Source organism: Saccopteryx leptura, chromosome 8 (assembly GCF_036850995.1).
Source record: "Saccopteryx leptura isolate mSacLep1 chromosome 8, mSacLep1_pri_phased_curated, whole genome shotgun sequence".
Lineage (NCBI taxonomy): Eukaryota > Metazoa > Chordata > Mammalia > Chiroptera > Emballonuridae > Saccopteryx > Saccopteryx leptura.
Window position 1 is genome coordinate 89,058,566 of NC_089510.1, and position 22,577 is coordinate 89,081,142.

Here is a 22,577-nt window from a genome sequence, read left to right on the forward strand (position 1 = left end):
AAAATCCTTGTAACAATTTTATGAAGTTAGAGGCACTGTTATCCCCAGTTTAAATGAGGAAACTAAAGCATAGAGGGGTTAAGCAACTTGCACAAGATCACACAGCCAGCTATTGCTTAGAATTAGGGTTTGAATCCAGGCTGTCAGACTCAAGAGACCGTATTTTTAATCATTGCAGTGAAAATGATGTTAGTGAGAGCTCCATTAGGGGGCAGTTAGATTTAGAGTTGCAGTTACAGAAAAGTTGTATCCTAGATGCTAAGGTCAATGTGGCAGGCAAAATTACTTATATTCAAACTAATTCTACAAAACCCTTTAGGAGGCTGCCTCATTGGAGACTAAGGTAACTAGCCCAGCCCGCTTCTCCTCCAGCACTGGAATAAAACTGCTTTTCCTGAGTGCTAGGTGCAGGAATTGACTTGTTATTCAGAGGCCATGTTGGAAAAGAAATATGTATATTATAGGAATATTACAGGAATCACAGTGTGGTGACAGCTCACTGTGACAGGCACTGTGACTTTAGTGAGGGTAGGAGAAGGGAGGATAAGGAGGTCTATGTCTCATTTATTCTGGAGTTTATGTGCATGTAATGAAATTATCACTACGGATTTCAATAGTTATTTTTCTGTTTTGTTTTTAAAAAAATATTAAGCATGTCTGTTGAACTTGTGTAGGGTGTGTGTGTTGTATGTGTGTGTATCGTGCATGATGCAGGTATGCTCTTGGAGTTATGCAGATTGGCTGCTTGACATGTCTTATTTTTTTGTTGTCTCCTCCCTTCAAGACTACACACCCTCAAGGGCAGGAACTAGATCTCACCACCACATCTCCAGCTAACGCTGTTGCTGACTTAATTTGCCTATGCAGAGTACTGTGCTGGGTACTAGGAGATAGAGAAAGGAATAAAGCTTTCCTTTAAGGTATTTATAATGTAGTGCATCGAAGGGGAAGCGGACGAACAAACCATTATATGAACATTTAGCCTTTTGATGTGTGTGTGTGTATTTCTAGATTGTATTTTGTTTCTACTTTTTTACCCCCTTTGCCCCCTTTCTTATATATTAAGTATGTTTAGATTCATCAGCTCATTGGATGATTTTGGGTTAGAGCTGTTAGGAAGTGGGAAATCCGAGGTTCTCTAACTTAATATCTGGTTCCTGGTACTGAAACATCCTTCCTTTGTTTATTCACCCATCCTGCCTTCAGGATGAACTGAAACTCCAGTGGAAGGAATGACAAAACCCTAAGATGTCACACCCCGTGCCTTCATGGACTTACGCCCTAATAAAGGCCATTGGGGTGGTAAATGAGGCAGACCTGGCAGCTGCGCTACAGCTGCCCTTTTACCACTTTCGATTATTGCAAGGCTTTCTTCATTCCAAAGGCTTTGGAATAATGTTGTGCTATTTTATTCAGAAATCACATACTTTGTGGGTGCCTTTATAATAAAATTGACAGTTTGGGAATATTGTCAAAACTTGAGAGATTTCTGAGTTCCTACCTTAATTTTGGTGTGCTTCCTTAAAAAATGAATTAACAGTTTTCCAAGTGAAGACTATATGAGGAATTGTGTGTACAGTATAAACAGATAACGTTCTCTCTTCCTCATTTCTTCTGATGACTAGTACCATTTGTATTAGAAGGTCAATTAGAAGCTAAAGGTGAAGTTAAATGTCATTATCAAGATGAAATCTGTCCTTATTCGCACCTAGGGTTAAACAAATGCGCCAGAATCAATTTGTCATCTGGGGCTAATAATTTTATTAACATTTGAGTGCCTTGTGGCAATATTTTGGTGCAAAAAAATTTTGTAAAGTAAAGAAAACATAATTGAATAGAGGACCTTAGGTGATTATGAGTCATTAAGTTAACTAATAGATATCAAAAATTATAAGTGCTACAGAGAAGCAGGTCATACCCATGTGATATAATCTCCTTAAATTGTACTTTCCAGCAGAGAACATAGAGTGCTTAAATTTAATTGAATTTCTAAGGGATTTTAAAGGAAAGCTTTGGGATTATATTGGAGAAATTTAGACAGGAGGTCACAAATACTAATAAAAAGGAAAAATAAAATGTATCTCAATTAAATACTTAAAGGCTATTCAGTTAGGCATTATTTGATTCATGAGCCACTAGATTAAGAACTTAATGCGCAAAAATGGACATATTCGAAGGGACACATTGTTTTCCTGCCCTCCAGTAAATATTTTTATTTAAATTTGTTCAGGCCTGGCTTTAACAAATGTTAGGCATTGGAATAGGGAAAAAAACCTAAGGCTTCTCACAACTAAAGAGATGTGTATTCTTTCTCCTGAACCAGCTGTACAGAAATATCTTAGAAGGCATTGCTTGGTATTTTTGTTCCCATTTCCCATCAGCTTGATTCAGAAGTCAGGAGCTGTTTGATCCTATTGTCAACTTTTGATTATCCAGTATAGATTATCTCCTTTTATGAATTATCTCAGTAAAGTCTTTGATTGTATTTGATTTTACTCTCTTACTTAGTCTGTTTCTGGGCACCCCCTTCTTTATTAAGTGATATATGCATGTTAAGGGAATAAAAAGTAATTTTAACATGAGCTTGGCATATCATTTTAAAATGCAGTTGGTGACCAAATTATTTTAAGTGTTTCAAAGCTCAGAAATTTGTTTTAGATGATATGTAACTTTTTTGTGGTGCCCCAATAATATATATATGTTTACGCCTCCACTTTGGCAAATGCAGGAGAAAAGGTTTTAAAATCGTGTTCTATGAGTGTCTGGCTTTTATGATGCTGTGATTTCAGCATTAGGCGGTCACTGTATGTGCTGTGTAGGGGCAGGACTAGGGTGAGGCATGGGGTCTAGGGTGAAAAATATAAGGGGGCACTGGCAGTATCATTAAGTCTGTGAAAAATTTTATGCTCCAGGAGTCTGATTTGCCTTATATCCTATTTCCAGTCTTGATGCCATATCAGGTTCATAGAATTTTAAATAAAGTATCAGTAACGAACAATATGAATTGAATGCTTATTTTGTGTTAGCCACTATACTAAGGTTCTTTATATGCATTTAGTACTCTTAATAACCCTGTGAGGTGAGTACTTCAATTAGTATTTCCTTTAATTTCTCACTCATTGAGTTTAGAAAGATTAAATAACAAATGATATGACTCAGCTGAGCAAAAATTCAAACTGAGGACTTTGTTTCAAATATGAGCACTTCTCTGCTTCTCTATACTGTCCATCTGTGTGTAGAAAAACTTAATTACTTCTTGTTCATTTCTATAGTATTCCTCAGAATATGCGAGTGCATACACTGACATGACACATTTAACTTCTAAGGCGAGTGCATCAGGAGTCTCAGCAGCACCAAATTAAAAATCCACAGACTTGTGTGGCAGCATATCATAAAGTGATGCTTTATGGTCAGAGCCACATTCCTAATGGCTTTAGTTTCTGAACATTCTGCGTGGATTCTGGGGTCTAGGCTGTAAACTGACTGACTGATGGATGACACAGAGCAGGACACATTAGTCTAGACCAGGGGCAGGAACCTATGGCTCGCGAGCCAGATGTGGCTCTTTTGATGGCTGCATCTGGCTAGCAGACAAATCTTTAATTAGAAAAAATAATAATAACGTTAAAAATATAAAACATTCTCATGTATTACAATCCATTCATTTCCTACCACACATGTTCATGGTTGCAGGTGGCTGGAGCCAATCACAGCTGTCCTCCGGGACAACACCAAATTTTTATTGGATAATGCGTAACGTATACAGGTCATTGTATGGCTCTCTCAGAATTACATTTTAAAATATGTGGCGTTCATGGCTCTCTGCAAAAAGGTTCCCGACCCCTGGTCTAGAGTAGTTCAGTTTAGCAAATTAACGTGTCCTGTACAATAAGCTACGGTAACTCAGTAGCATAATTTGCTTAAAATATCTGTCACGATTCTATTTTGTTTCTTAACATGAATTTCTGTGGACTTTTATTTTTAAATTGTGAAATTGGAGATTGGACTAGATAATACATATTAGCTGTTTTCACTTTAAAATTAGGGTTTTAACATTTGAGGTTGTTTTTTTTTTTTTTTTTTAATTTTTTTTTTTCCCCAGAGACAGAGAGTCAGAGAGAGGGATAGACAGGGACAGACAGACAGGAACGGAGAGATGAGAAGCATCAATCATTAGTTTTTCATTGTGCATTGCAACACCGTAGTTGTTCATTGATTGCTTTCTCATATATGCCTTGACCGTGGGCCTTCAGCAGACCGAGTAACCCTTTGCTTGAGCCAGCAACCTTGGGTGGGTCCAAGCTGGTGAGCTTTGCTCAAACCAGATGAGCCCGCGCTCAAGCTAGTGACCTCGGGGTCTCGAACCTGGGTCTTTCGCATTCCAGTCCGACGCTCTATCCACTGCGCCACTGCCTGGTCAGGCAACATTTGAGTTTTTTAAATGCATAAGCATGTGCAAGAGTAAGGGTAAATTTGGAGATCTGGATCTATGTGAGTTATGGGAAAATCTGGGTCCAAATATCTTTTCACAGCCCTTGGCCTTACTATTGGGGCCTTTCACCTTTGTTCATAGTGCTTTGTTTATAATGCTTCTGTGCTGATTGTCTTAAAGTAGTGGTTTTCAAATTGTGGAGAGAGATGCGTTGAAGAGCTCCTAAGAGAGGGTGTGGCTTGAAAACTATAGTTACTTAACACATTTATTGGATGAATGGAGAGTTTTGTGTTTTATCTTATGTATAGCTTTATATAAGATTTTATTTGAAAAGCAAAGAAACAAATAGCTTTCTGCTGTTTTAAAGAGATTTGAAATCACATATCTTTATGTGGCTTTCCAGACTCCTGATTCCCCTGGAGAGATGATTGTGCAGATCTGACTTAGAAAGAGATCTGATCTTGTTATTTTAGATTAAAATGGACTTAATTGCAGTAGCTAATATTGAATAGTTACTATGTGCCATGCTGTGTTCTATTTCATCTTTACATCAACCTTAAGAGATAAAATACTATTATTATTCCCATTTTGTAGATGAGTAAACGAGCACAGAGAAGTTTGATAACTTACCCCAACTCATACAACTAATAAGTGGTACACCCAGGTTTGAATCCAAGGTAGTCTGGTTCAAGGATCTCTGCTTATTTACCTCTCTAATGACAGTGCTGTTAATGTTCGCTATGTATAATTGGAACAGTCATATTTCTGTTTCTTTTAGGTAACATTGTGGATTTTGAAGTTTTTCTTAAGAACCTTGACTCTTACTTAACCCTTTATAGAAAAATAGATTGTAAGTTATAAAGCAAAAGTTTAGAACTAAGTCTGTATATTCGTTAAGGCAGTGGTCCCAACCCCCGGGCTGCCGACCGGTACCGGTCCGCAGAGAAAGAATAAATAACTTACATTATTTCCGTTTTATTTATATTTAAGTCTGAACAATGTTTTATTTTTAAAAAATGACCAGATTCCTTCTGTTACATCCATCTAAGACTCACTCTTGACGCTTGTCTCGTAAGTTTGACAATTATATTTAGTAATACCACAGTTTTTATGCCGGTCGCATAATTTTATTTTGTGCATTTATCCGTCCCACCCTAAAGGCCGGTCCGTGAAAATATTTTCTGACATTAAACCGGTCCGTGGCCCAAAAAAGGTTGGGGACCACTGAGTTAAGGAATACCTACCTATCTGTGACAGATAAACGGAGATTAACAAAAAATGGTACATGGAGTTAAATTTACAGCATTCTTACACTTTTCCTTTATGGGTCATTGTGCTCTAATTTGCCAGTGTTTTCTTTTTTCAAAGATATCTTAACTCGATTTTCAGATGTTGTTTTTTTAGTTAAACCTCTGATAATTAATAGCTCAGCAAGAGATGATTTGGTCAGACATGTTTACAGAGATATGGAAGATTGGATGTTTTTTTATCTTGTTTTTAAAAATAGTAAAGCTGGAGTCCTTCAAACCAGTAATGGTCTAACAGAAAGTGCCTTAGAAAATTTGTTTAAGTAGGATAGATCTTCCAATGAAGTGTTAATTCATTGTGGAATGTGTACTTTCTTTGAATGGTTATTTTAAAGTGCAAAAATAACAGTGCTTAGTACCTTAGTAAAATAAAGTCTTTCATAAAAAGGCTCTATGGTTTGAATTAAAAATTACCTCATTTTTTATTCTAACCACATCTCTTTCAGTTATACAGCTCAGTGTTCTTCCATATTATAGAAGAAGCTAAAACAGAGAGAGGGGAAGTGACTTGATCAGAGAAACATGATGGTTTATAATTGACAGTGAGTTCCAGAATGTGAGCCCTTGTTTTCAGACTTTAATTCTTATGCTCTTTACCCAGCTCTCTGCACAAATCATCCATTTGATATTTCCATGTAGCCTAAAAAAATGTTATATATATAAATAAATACAGTGGCAAAGTATCATATATTACTCTTAGCATTAACAGAAGATCATTTCTAGATGTCCCTGAATATAAAATTCAATAAATACTAAACTGACAGTATTGCATCTCAGGGAGGTTGAGTCCCACATTATCTTAGTAAAATAACCAAAAAACTGTAGAACGGAAGCCCTTGAATCATAGAAAATATAACTTGCAGAGGAAGGAGAGAGATGCAGGTGTATCTTGAAAGCTTCAGGCTCATTTTGAGTAGGATCTCCTACCTCTACCAGCCTTTTTCCTAGCTTCCTCCTCTAACCCTTTTGTCTCTTGTTTGGAAGTGGCTACATTTTGACCTGAGAAAGCCCTGAAAGGTAGATTGTGATATCACATGTTCACCTTTACAGCTATGCGAAATGGTCAGACTGAGCTACACAGGCTTAGAATGAATTCAGTTCTTTCTCTAGGAGCCTGATGGGTATGACTCATGATGTTAGGTGCTTAAGAAGGAACTAAGGGGTTGTCAGTTATTTGAGACCTTGAATCAACCAGCTATTGAGGCAGGGCCTTCCATGCTGGAATGTTTAGTTTTTATGATCTGATACTTTTCTTTCTAAAAAAATACTTTCAATCAGATTACTTTTGAACCTAGAGTAGATACCAATACATAATAAAATACTGTCACTGTATTTTAGAGTTCAAGGCCTTAAGATGATATAGTTTTACTCCTTTCTTGTTCTGATGGGGAAACAAGGTCAGTGGTTAAGTGAAACTTGGACAAAGTCAGAACCAAAACCCTCTGCTTGGCTGCTCAGTCAAACTTAATTTTACCTGTGCCTCTGAGACGGACCTTGGCAGCTATAGTCTTTGACTTTAGCCACAGTTCTTTCCACACCAGTGATTTCAGCCTGTCCTGTTCATGAGAATCATCTGGGCTTTTTGTTAAAAACACAGCTCTGGACCTTTGTTGCAGATCCAAATTGGTCAGTCTTGGAAGTACGGGGGGGGGGGGGGTCCTCAGGTTACCACACAGTTCCATTCCCACGACAGTGACGTAACCCGAATTTTGGTGTAAGTCAAAACACACCCTAGCTTAAGTCACTTACCTATCCTAACACAGTTTTAAAATCATATTTTAGAACATAAAAACACAACTAAGCCACAGTAAAAGGAAAAGGACATAAATATGCTGTACTGTACACTGTACTGCAGTAACAGAAAAATGACCCAAAAAAATGAGTGTGAAAAAAATTCCTTACCTTTATTCCTGTGGTTGGCTTGCACACTAGAAGGAGCATTGCAAGGTGAGAGAGAGTGACCTATTGGGAGGAGGAAGCTGGAGAGGCAGGAGAACCTGCAGAAGGTGCTGGAGGTACTGGGTCAGGTGAATCAGGACTGCCTAAGGAACATGCAGGAGACACTGGAGATGATTCTACCTGCAGTACAGGTGTTTCATCTCGAGAAGCAGCTGATGTAGAGGGCCCCGGCCCTATTGCAAGCCTCTACCTTCTTGAAGAATTGTTCCAGGTTAATCTGGGACTAGTCCACCCACGTAGTCCGTAAATAAGACTCAAACAGCATAAGCCGAAGTACTCACATCTTAATTTTTTTAAGGTTTTATGGGAGTGAGCGTTATAAACTCAAAACTTATGTCGCAACCTGAGCACTCCCTGTGTGTGTTCCTATAGACACTGAAGTGATTGTGATGGTGATGCTTAGGTCACTATCATTTGCACCCTTTTGCATAGAGAAACTTCTACTTTGTGCTAAAAGTGGGATAACTTTTTGGATCTTGCTTATGTGTAAAGCAGGGTTAATCTAATGTTGAAAATGCTTGCACTTTAAGAATTTTGTGAACTATTAAGTTATACACTAGTTGTTTATCCAGGATCTAAAAAATATTCTAGCAGCTTTCATAAAAAATGATGTTAGAATTTATAACCTCTGACTTTTATTTTTATTTAGTTTTATTTGGTGTTTATGTAAATCTCTGTTGGAATTCTGATTTTACTTGTAGTCATTTATTGCTTACATTCTCTTAGCTTAATCTACTAGGAAGAGCTTAGGATAGCAAAAAGAAGTAAAAACTACTAAATGTTACTGGGTCCAGACTTTGTTAATAGAATTAATTAGATTTCTATGCTTTTGCTATGTCAGGCTTGATACTTTGAAAAGTATTAGAAAGACTGATTCAATTGATAAGTTTCCCATCTCTTATCTCATTAATTTGTTCACTCAATAAACATTTACTGTCTACTTGCTATGTATTTGTTATGTGACTCTAATGGGGAAAAGAAACACATACAGTATAAATGGTAAGATAAACATGGATTCTGGTTACTGCTAGAATGAATAAACTTCTTTTAGCTAAATGTTCATGGACAGGTAGAAAATCCAGCAAAAATAGATAAATAACATTTCTCCCTTTAGGGAGGGAAATGAAAGGAATTATAAGAATTTAGGACCAAGTAAGAGGGCTAAATACTAGACTTGGCTATAGAGAAAAATAAGACAAGTAGACCTGCCTAGAAACATTTTAAGATTTTAAGGGTCAAATTTACTTGAATTAGGAAGCTTCTTTTTTGCCCCAAGAACTGCATGCATCAGTACTGAAGATATTCCTGTGTCCACTCTTTTTCATTGGTAAGTAAATGTAGTTTTGGCTCTGAGGTTATCTCATGCCCCAGACGGAGTCAAGGGAGGCTGCTTCAGGAAGTGCTGATTCTGAGGTTTGAGGTACACCGACTGAAGTGTAGTTCTTTAAATGAACAAGTTACTCCTGTTGCTTAGGCAGGGCTGAAACTCCTAACACTAAGAGTTTAGCATTGAAATGGCCAGAAACTTATTTTTGTTACCTCCTCACTCTAAACAAATAATCATTGTTTTAAGTCCAGGGATATAGTTAAAACTGATTTGCCTTGTATTAGAAATTAGCAATGCTATTTTGAACCTTCAAGAAATAAGGGGAGAAGTATAACTAAACGGGTTGCTTATATTTTTGTTTTGGTATCCCCATATCACAAAGACTGTTTTTGAAGAAAAGTTTGTTGAAAAGTATACCTTGTATCTAAATTACTAGTATCTATAGTTCTGATTCTTTTTTCCCTCTAATTCTGTGGATGCTAACCCCTCAAGAAACAAAGTCTACTTTGAAGTGAAAACTTTTACCCCAAAGCAACACATTTGAAATGGGAAACAAATAGTTCTTGCTATGTTGCCACTATACCCACATTAATTTTTTTTTTTTTTTTATTAACTAGCATTTGTAACTAGGGACATTTTTTATTTTTTATTTTATTTTATTTTCTGAAGCTGGAAACGGGGAGAGACAGTGAGACAGACTCCCGCATGCACCCCACCAGGATCCACCCGGCACGCCCACCAGGGGCGATGCTCTGCCCCTCCGGGTTGTTGCTCTGTCGCAACCAGAGCCACTCTAGTGCCTGGGGCAGAGGCCAAGGAGCCATCCCCAGCGCCAGGGCCATCTTTGCTCCAATGGAACCTCGCTGCCTGAGGGGAAGAGAGAGACAGAGAGGAAGGAGAGGGGGAGGGGTGGAGAAGCAGATAGGCGCTTCTCCTGTGTGTCCTGGCCGGGACCTCTGCACGCCAGGCCGACGCTCTACCACTGAGCCAACTGAGCCAACCGGCCAGGGCCCCTCCATTCTATTCTTAATGCTGTTAACAAAGCAGTCTACTTAAGTCAGTGGTCTGTTGATCGGGTAATGATATTCTCTTGCCCTGTAGAATAAAATTTAGGAATTGGCCTTTATTTGTTCTGTGAAGTCAGGGAGCATATTTTAGCTTAGAAATAGGAAAAAAAAAAAACTGTCTATTTAGAACTATCATACATGGGACTAGACTGTTCAAGTAGGTATTGAGTTCCCTTGTACTGGTTGGAATATGGAGGAATAGTAAGCAGTTCTTATAGCGATGGGTTATTGGAATTTTTTTTTTTCTGTATTTTTCTGAAGCCGGAAACCGGGAGAGACAGTCAGACAGACTCCCGCATGCGCCGGACCGGGATCCACCCAGCGCGCCCACCAGGGGGCGACGCTCTGTTGCGACCAGAGCCACTCTAGCGCCTGGGGCAGAGGCCAAGGAGCCATCCCCAGCACCCAGGCCATCTTGGCTCCAGTGGAGCCTCGGCTGCGGGAGGGGAAGAGAGAGACAGAGAGGAAGGAGAGGGGGAGGGGTGGAGAAGCAGATGGGCGCCTCTCCTGTGTGCCCTGGCCGGGAATCGAACCCGGGACTTATGCACGCCAGGCCGACGCTCTACCACTGAGCCAACCGGCCAGGGCTGGGTTATTGGAAAATTTTGAAGCCAAGCCTTTGATAGTATCTTTCATACTGCTTAAATCTTCCACAATCTGGCCCAGGTAAATTAATTAATGGTTCGGACATCTTACTCATCCCCCACTGAATCTTGCATGTGGCAGGTGCCAAACGTACATTTATTCAGTGAATAAGCATCCTCTCCTGGGTGTTGTCTTGGGTGTATGAGGTTAGATTCTTTGTTTTCACTTCAAATTTGATTTTCTGATGTGGGAGTACCCAATCTGGATTCTAAGTACTGGGTCCAGTCTGGGGCCTATGCATGTGTGATCTTGGGCAAGTTATTATCTCTGAGCCTATCTTTTTCATCTGTAAAATTAGAACTATAGTTACTGTAAACTAAGTTTTACTGCAAAGAAATGTTTTATAATCTGAAAATGCTTTACAAATGGTGGAAATTATTCAAAATTGATTGCTTGCTTACTATATTAATATATATTGTTTAATATATAGGTATGTCACTATTATTCTTTCACATTATAATTAGGCTCATTTTTTAGCTTAGGAAAGGAAATTAAAAGCAACACGTTTCTTTGCTTCTGAAGGCAAAATTTCTGTGTTATATTATTGAATTCTTGATATTTTAATTCCAAACTACCAGTGTTTGGATTTCTCATCTTAGTTTTGGGGTCAGATTTGGACAGAAATTTAAAACTACCACTGGAAAAATTAAATAGCTTTTTTCCCCCTCTAGACGGACCACATTTGGTTGCAGTTTTTTTAATTTTAAGATTTCTTTTAAATTATTTGGTGCTTTTGTTTAATTGTTATTTTGAGGCGATGAAGTCAGTGAACAGTTAGCAAAAGGATTTTAATAAGAATGTTAAACACTTTTTTATTCTTCATTCTTTACTGCTACTGCGTACGTATGTACTTATACATTGTACATTTCATACTTACAATTTTATATTCCATATATATGCTATAATTACGCATTTTGATGCTTTTTCTCGATTGCATATAGTGGAATTAGATACATCATTAATTCATGGTGCTTCATAGAGAGTTCTTTTTGAGTTCAAGATGAGTGGGTTCATGAGTAACTGCTTTGTGAAATAGTGCCTTATAAAAGAGATTAGCTGTTAAGCAGTGGCGGTTATTGAATCTAAGGACGGAAGGAGATGTGTCATTGACCAGGGCTGCCTTTACGATAAGCTATATTAAATCAGATTTTCACAGAAACTCTACCTTAGAAAAGAAAACTATCGGCATTTGTTGGTGCCTCTTAATATAGTAAATCTCTGTTTTATTCTTCCCTTTAACCAGGTCAGTATATGTCTTGTGTTCTATTCTTTTATCACAAAAAAAAAAAAAAGAGAAGAACTACTGCAGTGAATGAAGATTCCTTTGCATTTTAGCACTACTTTTCTACTATAGCTGGTTTTTGAATGAGGATGACAATGGAAGAGATGAAGAATGAAGCTGAGACCACTTCCATGGTTTCTATGCCCCTCTATGCAGTCATGTATCCTGTGTTTAATGAGGTGAGTCGGTAACTATTTCCTTTAGGGTCTTTGCAGTTCCTTAATGTCTACTTCATTTATTCATGTTTGTTTGTTCCTTCATATAACAAAATACTTATATAAATGAAATCTCTGTGTTAGGTTTTGCCAGGGCTGGTGGTGAAAAAAACCCAGGTATATTGTTCCCCCTTTGGAAGTTTCACTGTAGTGGGAGAGACAGACATTGAACAAAAGGATACAAATAATTAGATAAATGAAAAATTGTGGTAAGTGCTATGAATTTAAAAGAAAAGAGCAGGTGGGACATATTTTAGGGGTCTCACTGAAGAAGAGACATGCTAATATATGAAAAGGATAAATATGGGTTAGACATTTGAAGAGTGGGGATAAGCATGTTAGATTAGATAGACACAAAAATGTCCTAATGTGGTATCCGTAGCGACAAACAGTTTTACAGATAAATGGAAAGTACCAGTGCTTTGTATTTAGAAAAGATGTAGTTCCTTTTTTTATTTGAGTTTTTAGGACTTAATAATATCAGTACATTATTGGTTTTTCTTTTCATTAGTATTAATATGCTAAGGTAGAGAGTTCTAGAGCTATGCAATTTTCTTAAATATAACCTAATCACCCTTCTCCTTTTAATAGTGAGCTGTGGTCCTAAAATATGAAATTATTTTCCTGAAACTACCCATGACTAAAATATAGTAATCTTGATTCAGTGGCTTCAAGCTTTTTGACTGTTTAATTGGGGGGGGGGGGGTTGTTTTGTTTTGTTTTTGTTTTACTGTTTTATTAACCTAATTAATTATGAAGCTATTGATGCCATTAACCTTATTGTTGCTACTGTAACCTGGAAGCTCTTACTATTTCCAATAACATTTTGTCTATTTTTGTAAAATATTTATATTAGAATAAGACTGTGGATTTCAAAACCATTCAGCCCACATTATTAGGTTTAATAGTGTGTTTGATGTATTTTATGATCTAACACAGGCGTCCCCAAACTTTTTACACAGGGGGCCAGTTCATTGTCCCTCAGACCATCAGAGGGCCGGACTATAAAAAAAAACTATGAACAAATCCCTATGTACACTGCACATATCTTATTTTAAAGTATAAAAACAAAACGGGAACAACTACAATATTTAAAATAAAGAACAAGTAAATTTAAATCAACAAACTGACCAGTATTTCAATGGGAACTATGGGCCTGCTTTTGGCTAATGAGATGGTCAGTATCCGGTTCCATATTTGTCACTGCTAGCCAAAAGAAGTGATATGATGAGCTTCCGGAGCTGTGATGCGTGCGTCCCCGTCACCGGAAATAGTACTGTACGTGAGCGATGCCGCGCTTTGAGGTATCCGCATCCTGTGCTCCTCTCACTGACCACCAGTGAAAGAGGTGCCCCTTCCGGAAGTGCGGCAGGCCGTAGTTTGGGGACCCCTGATCTAACGTCTTGGGGACAGCAGAGTGACTCATCCTCTTCAACTTGAAATCCACAGACTTAGTTTCTATTTCAAACAGATATTTTAGAACTTCAGGCATTGTCTACTAAGTATTATCAGGCTCAGTGACCATAGAAGAAAACCAGAACAGGGGCTTGGGTAAAATTTATTTCTCTTACATTAAAAGTTCTTGTGGTAAGTAGACCAGGGCTAGTGTGTGGCACAATATCACTCTACACTCAGGTTCCTATCTTCTGTTCTATTATCTTAGTGCTTGGCTTCCATTATCAAGGTCACTTCAACATGTGGGCTGGCTGCTGAAGCTCAGCATGTCCAAAGTTGTGTCCTGGAAGGGGCGAAAATGGAGCCAGAGGTGGGGTGTTACTTCCAGCTGGTTCAGCTTTCTTAATAACCTTTTTGAATGTCCTGTACAAGACTTCAGTTTACATCTCATTGGCAAAAGTGTAGTCTTAGGACCACACCTAGCTGCCTAAGAAATTGGGAAATTTAAAAGTTTGCTACTAAGGAAAAAGCAACTAGGAGACATCTTTTGAAAAAACGTGTTTATTATATTGCTATCATGGTCCACTCTTTAGGACTGGTTACACACATCTCTGGAAACTGTAGCCAACACTCTAGTAAGTAATTCCACCATTGGGTTTTAGTACTTACCCATGTTGGAAGACTAGAGTTATTGTTAGAGGCAAGTGCTTCTCCTCTGTTTAGTAAATGTTTATTATATGCCAGCCATTTATTTGCTGAGTACTCTGCTAGAGTCTGGAGATGTGGAGTTAAAAAAAAGATACCATATCACTATAAGAATTGTAGGGAAAACAGATGCTTAAGCAAATAAATTATGTAATTATCCTTGAACCAGGTATGAAGTAAGAAGACCGAAAGCTAGTGAGTTGTCTGTCTTGACAATTAGTGTTTGCACTTCTCATGCACTTAAGTTCCTCCCAGAGGTGCTCTCTCTTCTCACGCCTAAGTCTAACTGTATCGTAGTACACTTTTGGGCCAGGTTGTTTGGAGGATTATTCTCTATTTATCTGGGGTTTTTTATTTAGTCTTTTCTTGAAGGGAAGGCAGTTACATTATTGATCTTCAGTTAGATCTGTTAGTTAATGAAGAGAAATGAGAAAAATCTACAATTTGGGTGATCTTTTTCTACATATGGAAAATAGATTTTATTTCAATGTGTTGACTTTGGAAAATAATTGTATAGGGATATAGGATTCTGGTAAAAATGAACTGTTGAAATTAATACTAATTTATCTTTCCTAACTTATTAATCTATAAGGAAAGTTAATTTGAAAGAAAAAGAAATGGTTATGACTAGACTAGTAAATAAATCTTTTCCAGAAATAAAGGCGGTGATTCTCTCCAGATGAGATCTGAAAGCATGTATCAGTTATTAGTCCCCGAATTAGTACATGTTGCCAAATGATTCATGGTTGGTTCAAGAACTAATTGTTAGGAGTGAAAATTGCAAGTGAAATAGCTAGATATGACAGACTAAGAGATATTACTTCAAATTGTCAGGGTCTGATTCTTAAACTGAATTTACTGATCAAACATCATGCTATCAGACTTTTTTAAAAATATTTTTTCTGTCATGTATTTAAAACAGTATTCAGAAATAATATGTTTTTAAAAATAGTGGTGGTAGTAGGTTTCCTCTTTGATAGAGATGAAACCTTGGTCTTGATTTAGGAATGGAGTCAAAGAATTATTGTGCCTTCAAATATGAAGTGTTTGGTTAAAAAATATATACGGTTTTGAATGGCTTTGAAATCCACAGTCTTATTCTAATATAGGTATTTTACGAAAAAAGATAAAATGTTATTGGAAATAGTGAGAGCTTCCAGGTTACAGTAGCAACAATAAGGTTAATGGTATCAAAAGCTTCATAATTAATTAGGGTAATAAAACAGTATAACAAAAACAAAACAAAAAAACCCTAATTAATTTGTTCTCTGACATTCCAGTGTATTATTGTAACATCTTAAAATAAGATACCTAATCAATTAATTAATATTTACAGTTCAAAGGTAGATTTTTCTATAAATTTACTAATAGGGAAATTAGTTAGCTTGGCTTTGTTTTTCTGTACTGTGCAGATTTAAAGATAAAGTAGTAGTCACATGAATTTTACAGGAAGTTAGTACCAAGGTAGGGACGAACATTTTACTCCGAAGCTAAATGATTCACTAAATGTTGTCCACAATGTAATGTAAGAATTAGAAAGTTATGCATTCTCACTATAATATTACATCCATTATATCAAAGGTGGGTCTAGAAGTCATCTTGTAGAACAGATTTAGACAGTCGTACATCCTTACACCTGAGGAAATTTTAGTACTCCAGCTCATAGGGCAAAGCTGTTTATGGCATTCTGGGAGCTTGCTGAACTTAATGATGCTGTGCTAGTACAGCGGAAGGACTGGGCTTCTTGGTTAATCAGCTGCAGAGTTCCCAGTGCAAGTGTACTGATGTGTTGTAAATGTGAAATAGGTCTCCTGGTTGTGTTATGAAGTGACTATGTATCGGGTGTTCATGTGCTTATTTTTCACTAAATATTTTTTTTTCTAAATTCTTTATATATGGAGAGGGAGAAAAGCATGGTTCAATTCTGCATCCAAGAAAAGATATACCATGTTTCTTGTTTACCTATGACATTTTGAAGGAATTATTTTAAGGTGAAATACAATTTATGAAGAAGTAGATATTTGAGACAGAAATAATTTTGCAACCAAAGATGAATTTTAGATCATCAAAGTTTTATATGCTTGTTTATTAATAAATCACATAAAATGATACTTCTGAATAAGTAATTAGTATCATTCTATTCAGAAGCATCCCAAGGAGCTATTTCTGCTCTCAGTGGAATATGTAACTCTTAATTTACCAATAAGGAAATTGGTCCTGGGAATACTTTACCAGCCGTGCCTACCTACCTATCCCTTTTTTCCTAGTAAAAAGAAAAATCAAACCCCAAAATTTGAGCATAGTAACATACTTTTTCACAGTGAAGGCATGGGTTTCACCCACAATCCCACCATCCAGAGGTAATCATAGTTAATATTTACATGTGAATTACATACTGCTCTGTCACTTATTAGGCTGTATAATCTTGTCTTAGTTCTCTTAGATATAAAATGTGCTTACAATAGTATCAGGCATGTAGTAAGTGTTAGCTTTTATTATAAATCAGTCTTCCACAAATTTCTGACAAAATTGAAATCATACCCCAGAGTTTTACATACTTATAGCCAATGTTTTAAAGAATATTTTTATTTGAATTAGATGGCTCTGCTTACCATTTTTTGCCAGACAGTGTGGCAACCCCAGGAATTGATTCTTTGAGAAACATTTAAAACACAGGTGATTGCATTTGCTTTCTCTTTGGCTGCACAAAAGTTCATAGGTGGATTCTTGATTCCATCTGCTTCTCTTGTTCTGGCTTTTTAAGAACTCTGAATCATAAAAGTCATACATGGAGTTTTTATTCTCATTGCCAGCCCAGTTTAATTCCTTTTAAAGAATAGGATCAGTAATCTCTGGAGGGGGACGTCAGTGTGGAAAATCATGTCTGATTTTGAGGAAGCCAGATTTGTAGACAATTTAGATCCAACTAACCTAATTATTTTGACCTTAAAAAGCTTTAAAAGGTTTTATGCAAGACTCTTTAATACTTGAGCAACCAAAGGGTTGAATGGATTTTTTTAAATTATGGATTTAACAAGGTGGCTTGATGCTAAAAAATAAAGTAGAAGAATGAACGGATATATCTGGAGTGAGCAAATAATAAATGAGCTCTGTGGAATCAAAACTATGTGTAAGCTTTTAAAATATTTTTATAAATAATCCAGAACGTAAAATCTTAAGTTTTCAGTTAATAGTTCTCTTAAAAGTCATCCTGCAAGAATAAGTTGTTTGTTTGTTAGTTTTTCTTGAGTGAAAAGCAGGGAGGCAAGGAGGCTCCCACATACGCCCTGACCAGGATTCACCCCGCATGCCCCCTAGGGGGCGATGTTTTGCCCATCTGGGGCTGCTGCTCCATTGCTCAGCAACTGAGCTCTTTTAGTGTCTCTGAGGGAGGCCATGGAGCCATCCTCAGCGCCCTGGTCAACTTTGCTCCAGTGGAGCCTTGGCTGCAGGAGGGGAAGAGAGAGGCAGGGGGGAGGGGGAGGGTTGGAGTCACAGACGGGCACTTCTCCTGTGTGCCCTGACTGGGAATCGAACCTGGGACATCCACATGCTAGGCTGACGCTCTACTACTGAGCCAACCAGCCAGGGCCAAGAATAAGTTAAAGGAGGAGCTCACAAACCAGAGTAGTCAGAATGTAAGGTTGAGGTAAGACTTGAGTGTTGGGCTCCCTGTCATTTCCCTGTGAATGTACTTCAGCTGGCACTCTTCTCTTTTAGGTAAGGTAGATGTTACGTACCATTGTCTCTCACTCTGCAATTCTTCTTTCCTCTACTCTTTTACTGATGACATGGAAGTTCTATACGGCAGAGTTCCAAGGAGTGCCTGTCCTCGTCCCGGTACCCATTAATAATGCGAGGTGTAATCATATGTTCCGTCTTCCTTCTTTGGTCTGAAGGTGTATGCATTATCAAGTACTATTTAAAAAATGATTGCATTAGCTCTTTAAAGATACCCCAGCCAAAGACTTTTTTCGCAAAAGCAAAAAATAAAAATAAAAAATGCTTAACTCATCAATGAAAGTATTGGAAACAAAATAAAAATTCTGTTCTGATCTTACATAAAATGATTATGTCTCCATGTTACAACCCTGAAAAAAGTAATAGTGGGAGAAGTGTAAGGAAGATGATTTTAAGAAGCCAGTTTGGATTTCGTCTTCATATTTTAGTTTCCACTTCAGTTAACAGTGGTTCCAATACTTTCCATACAGCTGCTTATTTTAATTAATCCTTTGGGGTTCCGGGACTATTCTCTGTTTCTTTGCATCTCTCTCACACTGTCTTCCTAACACACGGGAGGAACTCAGGAATTTGTTGGTTCTCAAGTAGTTGAAGAGCTTCAAGATAGGGTAGACTCCAGTCTGGAGAGGGTGAGAATAGGGAGGTGAGGTAGCATTCGTTGCTGTGCATGGGTTTTGGAGAAAGGCAAATCTGGTATGGATCCTGTCTCTGTACTTACTAGCTCTTTAACATTTGCATAAATGTATGCAAACTGTGAGCCTCTTCCTCTATAAAATGGAGATGATGATAGCTGGTTCCAGATTTATTGTGAGGATTAGAGATACTCTCTTTAAAAATATTCTGTGGGTGTTTGTGCTGGGAGTCTCGCACACACAGGGCTGTTACAGTGGCGGTGGCTCAGCATGCACCGCACAGCACCGCACCGCACCGCACCGCACCGCCGGCCACAGCGGCAGGAGCAGCCCCTGCGCTGGTGCTGCCACCATTCATCCCTCTGCTTTCCCTCCTTTCCCTGGCACCATGACTGATCAGCTGACCGGAGAAGAGATTGTTGAATTCAGGGAAGCTTTCTTCCTATTTGACAAAGATGGTGATGGCACCATCACAACAGAAGAACTTGGCACTTGTCATGAGATCACTTGGTCAGAACCCAGCAGAAGCTGAATTGCAGGAAATGATTAATGAAATGGATAATGATGGTAATGCACCATTGACTTCCCAGAATTTTTGACAATGATGGCTAGAAAAATGGAAGATACAGACAGTGAAGAAGAAAAATCCAGGAGGCATTCCGAGTCTTTGACAAGGATGGCAGTGGTTATATCAGAGCAGCAGAACTATGTCACGTCATGACAAACTTAGGAGAAAAATTAATAGATGAAGTAGATGAAATGATTAGTGAAGGAGATGTTGATGGAGATGGACAAGTCAACTAGGTAGAATTCGTATAGATCAGTGGTAGTCAACCTGGTCCCTACTGCCCACTAGTGGGCGTTCCAGCTTTCATGGTGGGCAGTAGCGGAGCAACCAAAGTATAAATAAAAAGACAGATTTAACTATAGTAAGTTGTTTTATAAAGATTTATTCTGCCAAACTTAGCAAAAATCACATAAAGTACTAGGTAAGTAATTATTATGTGTGCATGCCCACAACGGTAAACGTATATTTTTGTCCCACCCTATATGTTATTTATTAAGGAAAACTTGCATTTTTATTGCCTTGAGATAGAAAGGAATATTTATTGCATAATGTGATATATGTTCATAAAGTTTTTGTAGAAATTTTCCACTTGCACAGAAATTTATAAAGGTTATAATGCTTTTAATTCATTTAATATTGTCCCAAGTAAAAAACATATACACAATTTTATTGAGTAAACTGGCCTAATCCTTAAGAATTAAAGAAATCTGAATAATAATTACATGCTTTAACTTGCTGTCACTCTGCTTTATAAATTTTATAAAGTTAAGTTACTTCCCTACTTTATAAATCACCATTACTGTGGAACTGGTGGGCAGTTAGAAAATTTTACTACTAACAGAGACAAAGAAGTGGGCGGTAGTTATAAAAAGGTTGACTACCCCTGGTATAGATGATGGCTGCAAAATGAAGGCCTACTTTCAACTTTTTCCCTCCCTCTAGAAAAATCAAAGTGAATCTTAATCTCTTGCAAAAACAATTATTTACTCATTCTGTTTCACACACACAATCTGCATTTATTATTTGGTGGGTCCTGTCCCCTAACGTTCAAGCTACACATCAATTTTACGATATAAATCCTTGTTCTACATTAATAATAAGGAAGCACTTAGTAGACTTCTTGCAGTTCCATATACTGATAATACACTGTTTGGGCTGGCCAGTTTTTCATGCATGCAGCTTGACAATTGAGCTCAGTCAGGCATTTGTATGAAAAATGAAAAACAAATTCAAAACCTATTCACATGGGTTCTAGTTCAGTTTGTTGGTATAAGTTGTCATAGCTGGTTTACTGAAAGCAGACACATTTAAAATTGGTTCACCTCAGGATGTGTGTAGAAAAATGGGTGAAGGATAAACTGTCTAGACGTAGCCCCACTAGCAGGATGGTCCTCTTATTGTACTTCCATATGCCCTACCCGTGTTGACAGTGACACACCTTGGTGGCATGCTCACATGTGTGTTTAGCATTGTCTGCGTTGTACTAGAGGGAAATGGGTGGTAGGCCATCACCATTCATACGAATTTTTAAAAGAAACTTTTACCAAGGGAGCATCTTTGGACTCTTTTTAAAACCTGAACCGTGACTTGGAGCCAGCAAAGACAGGCTATGGCTATGGACTTCAACACAGCCACCAACATTGCTGTTCAAGAAATTACAGTTTATGTTCATTTCAAGTTGTAATTGCTAGTCTTATCTGTTTCTAATAAAAAGACCATTAACTTAATATATATATATATATCCTGTATAATAAAGTCCATAATAATTCCTTAGAAAATGGTAGCTGTTGTTAGAATGTTACTAGAACCTGATACTCTAATGAAAGGTACTAGAAGATGAAAATGATTTTGTTGTGAAATCGTACATCACATGTAAGAGGCCTAAAATAGGAGCACTTTTAATAAGGAAGAGAACACCTGTCTTGCTACCTAAGTATTGCAGGCTGAAATTACAGATTTAGGAACAATGTAAATAAGTTTATAGATGAGAGATTAAGTTCAATTCAAAAAAATATTTATGTGCCTGTATGCCTGGTACTCCCTGGGCAATGTATTGATAGATAACATATAGGTAATGAAACCCAGTGGGTTTTTTGCAAAATGTGTGAGTACATAATGTATCTCAGAATGACTCCTCCCAGAGTTGTGAGGTGCTTCACATGTGTAAACAATCTAGAAATCTAGCAATGTTGATGGTAAAGGAACTTGGCCAGTTCTATGAGTTCTTCACTGACTTTTCTTCACCTCTTTTTCTAGCCGTGACCCTTTCACATATCAGCCAGAGCATTACAGGATGAGTTAAGTTGCTGAGAAGTGAAGGCTCACATCTAACTCAGACCTTTAACTTGCTGAAAGAGGTCTGAGTGGCATAAACCCAAATAAGGAAATAGATTCCTATCAGGGTGGAAACATTCATCCTGTCTCCTTTTGTCTTTCCTGCACAACATGAATTTGTGAACTGTATTGTTATTTTTATCTTTAGCAATATTCATTATAATGAAATGAATTCTGTGGGGAAAAAATTCATTTTTGAAGATATACCTATTTTGTTAATTTTATAAACTCCTCCTAGAGTTGCTTTGTTGCTATATTTGCCAACCTGTCGTCTTGTGTTTTCCCTTTTCCCTACTAAGCCAGTGTTAGATTTTGCAAGATGAGTAGAAGCTAAGTTAAATACTAAATCAGATGGTCCATTGTGTATTTTGGAGATAAATTATTTATCTTGACAGATTCTGTTGTTTTTGCCTAAAGCTTAAGGTGAATAACTTGTAGAAAAGTAAGGTTCTTGACATTTCTATCATTTAGAAAATAAATTGATTTAAATTGTTAGAGATTCCTTAGATATGTATATGTGTATTTGTACAGGGTGGAGCAAAAGTAGGTTTACAGTTGTTTCTTTGGAAAATAATACAATAATTAATAAATAATAATACAAGAATAGGCCATACCATGGTGGCACAGTGGATCAAGTGTTGACCTGGAACGCTGTGTTCCCCAGTTCAAAACCCTGGGCTTGCCTGATCAAGGCACATATGGGAGTTGACGCTTCCTACTCCACCCCCCCCCCCCATTTCTCTCTCTCCCTTCTAAAAGAAATAATAAAAAAATTAAAATAAAAATTAAACCATATGCAAGAATAAACTCTGTTTTGCATGCCCACAATGGTAAACGTATATTTTTGTCCCACCCTATATGTTATTTATTAAGGAAAACTTGCATTTTTATTGCCTTGAGATAGAAAGGAATATTTATTGCATAATGTGATATATGTTCATAAAGTTTTTGTAGAAATTTTCCACTTG

The 22,577-nt window shown here is 37.4% G+C and overlaps 1 protein-coding gene and 1 pseudogene across 5 annotated transcripts in view; both read left to right on the plus strand.

Moving 5' to 3' along the window:
* PDCD10 (programmed cell death 10) overlaps positions 1 to 22,577 on the plus strand; it is a 48,139-nt gene that overhangs the window by 5,720 nt on the left and 19,842 nt on the right. For 4 of the 5 annotated variants that reach the window (XM_066347526.1, XM_066347529.1, XM_066347528.1 and 1 more), the window contains exon 2: positions 11,981 to 12,198. In XM_066347526.1, coding sequence (XP_066203623.1) covers positions 12,103 to 12,198 — 96 coding nt within the window. In that variant the 5' untranslated portion in view covers positions 11,981 to 12,102. The remainder of the gene's footprint in view (positions 1 to 11,980; positions 12,199 to 22,577) is intronic. The other variant, XM_066347530.1, reaches the window with a different exon arrangement.
* LOC136379894 (calmodulin-like) lies at positions 19,096 to 19,526 on the plus strand (annotated as a pseudogene).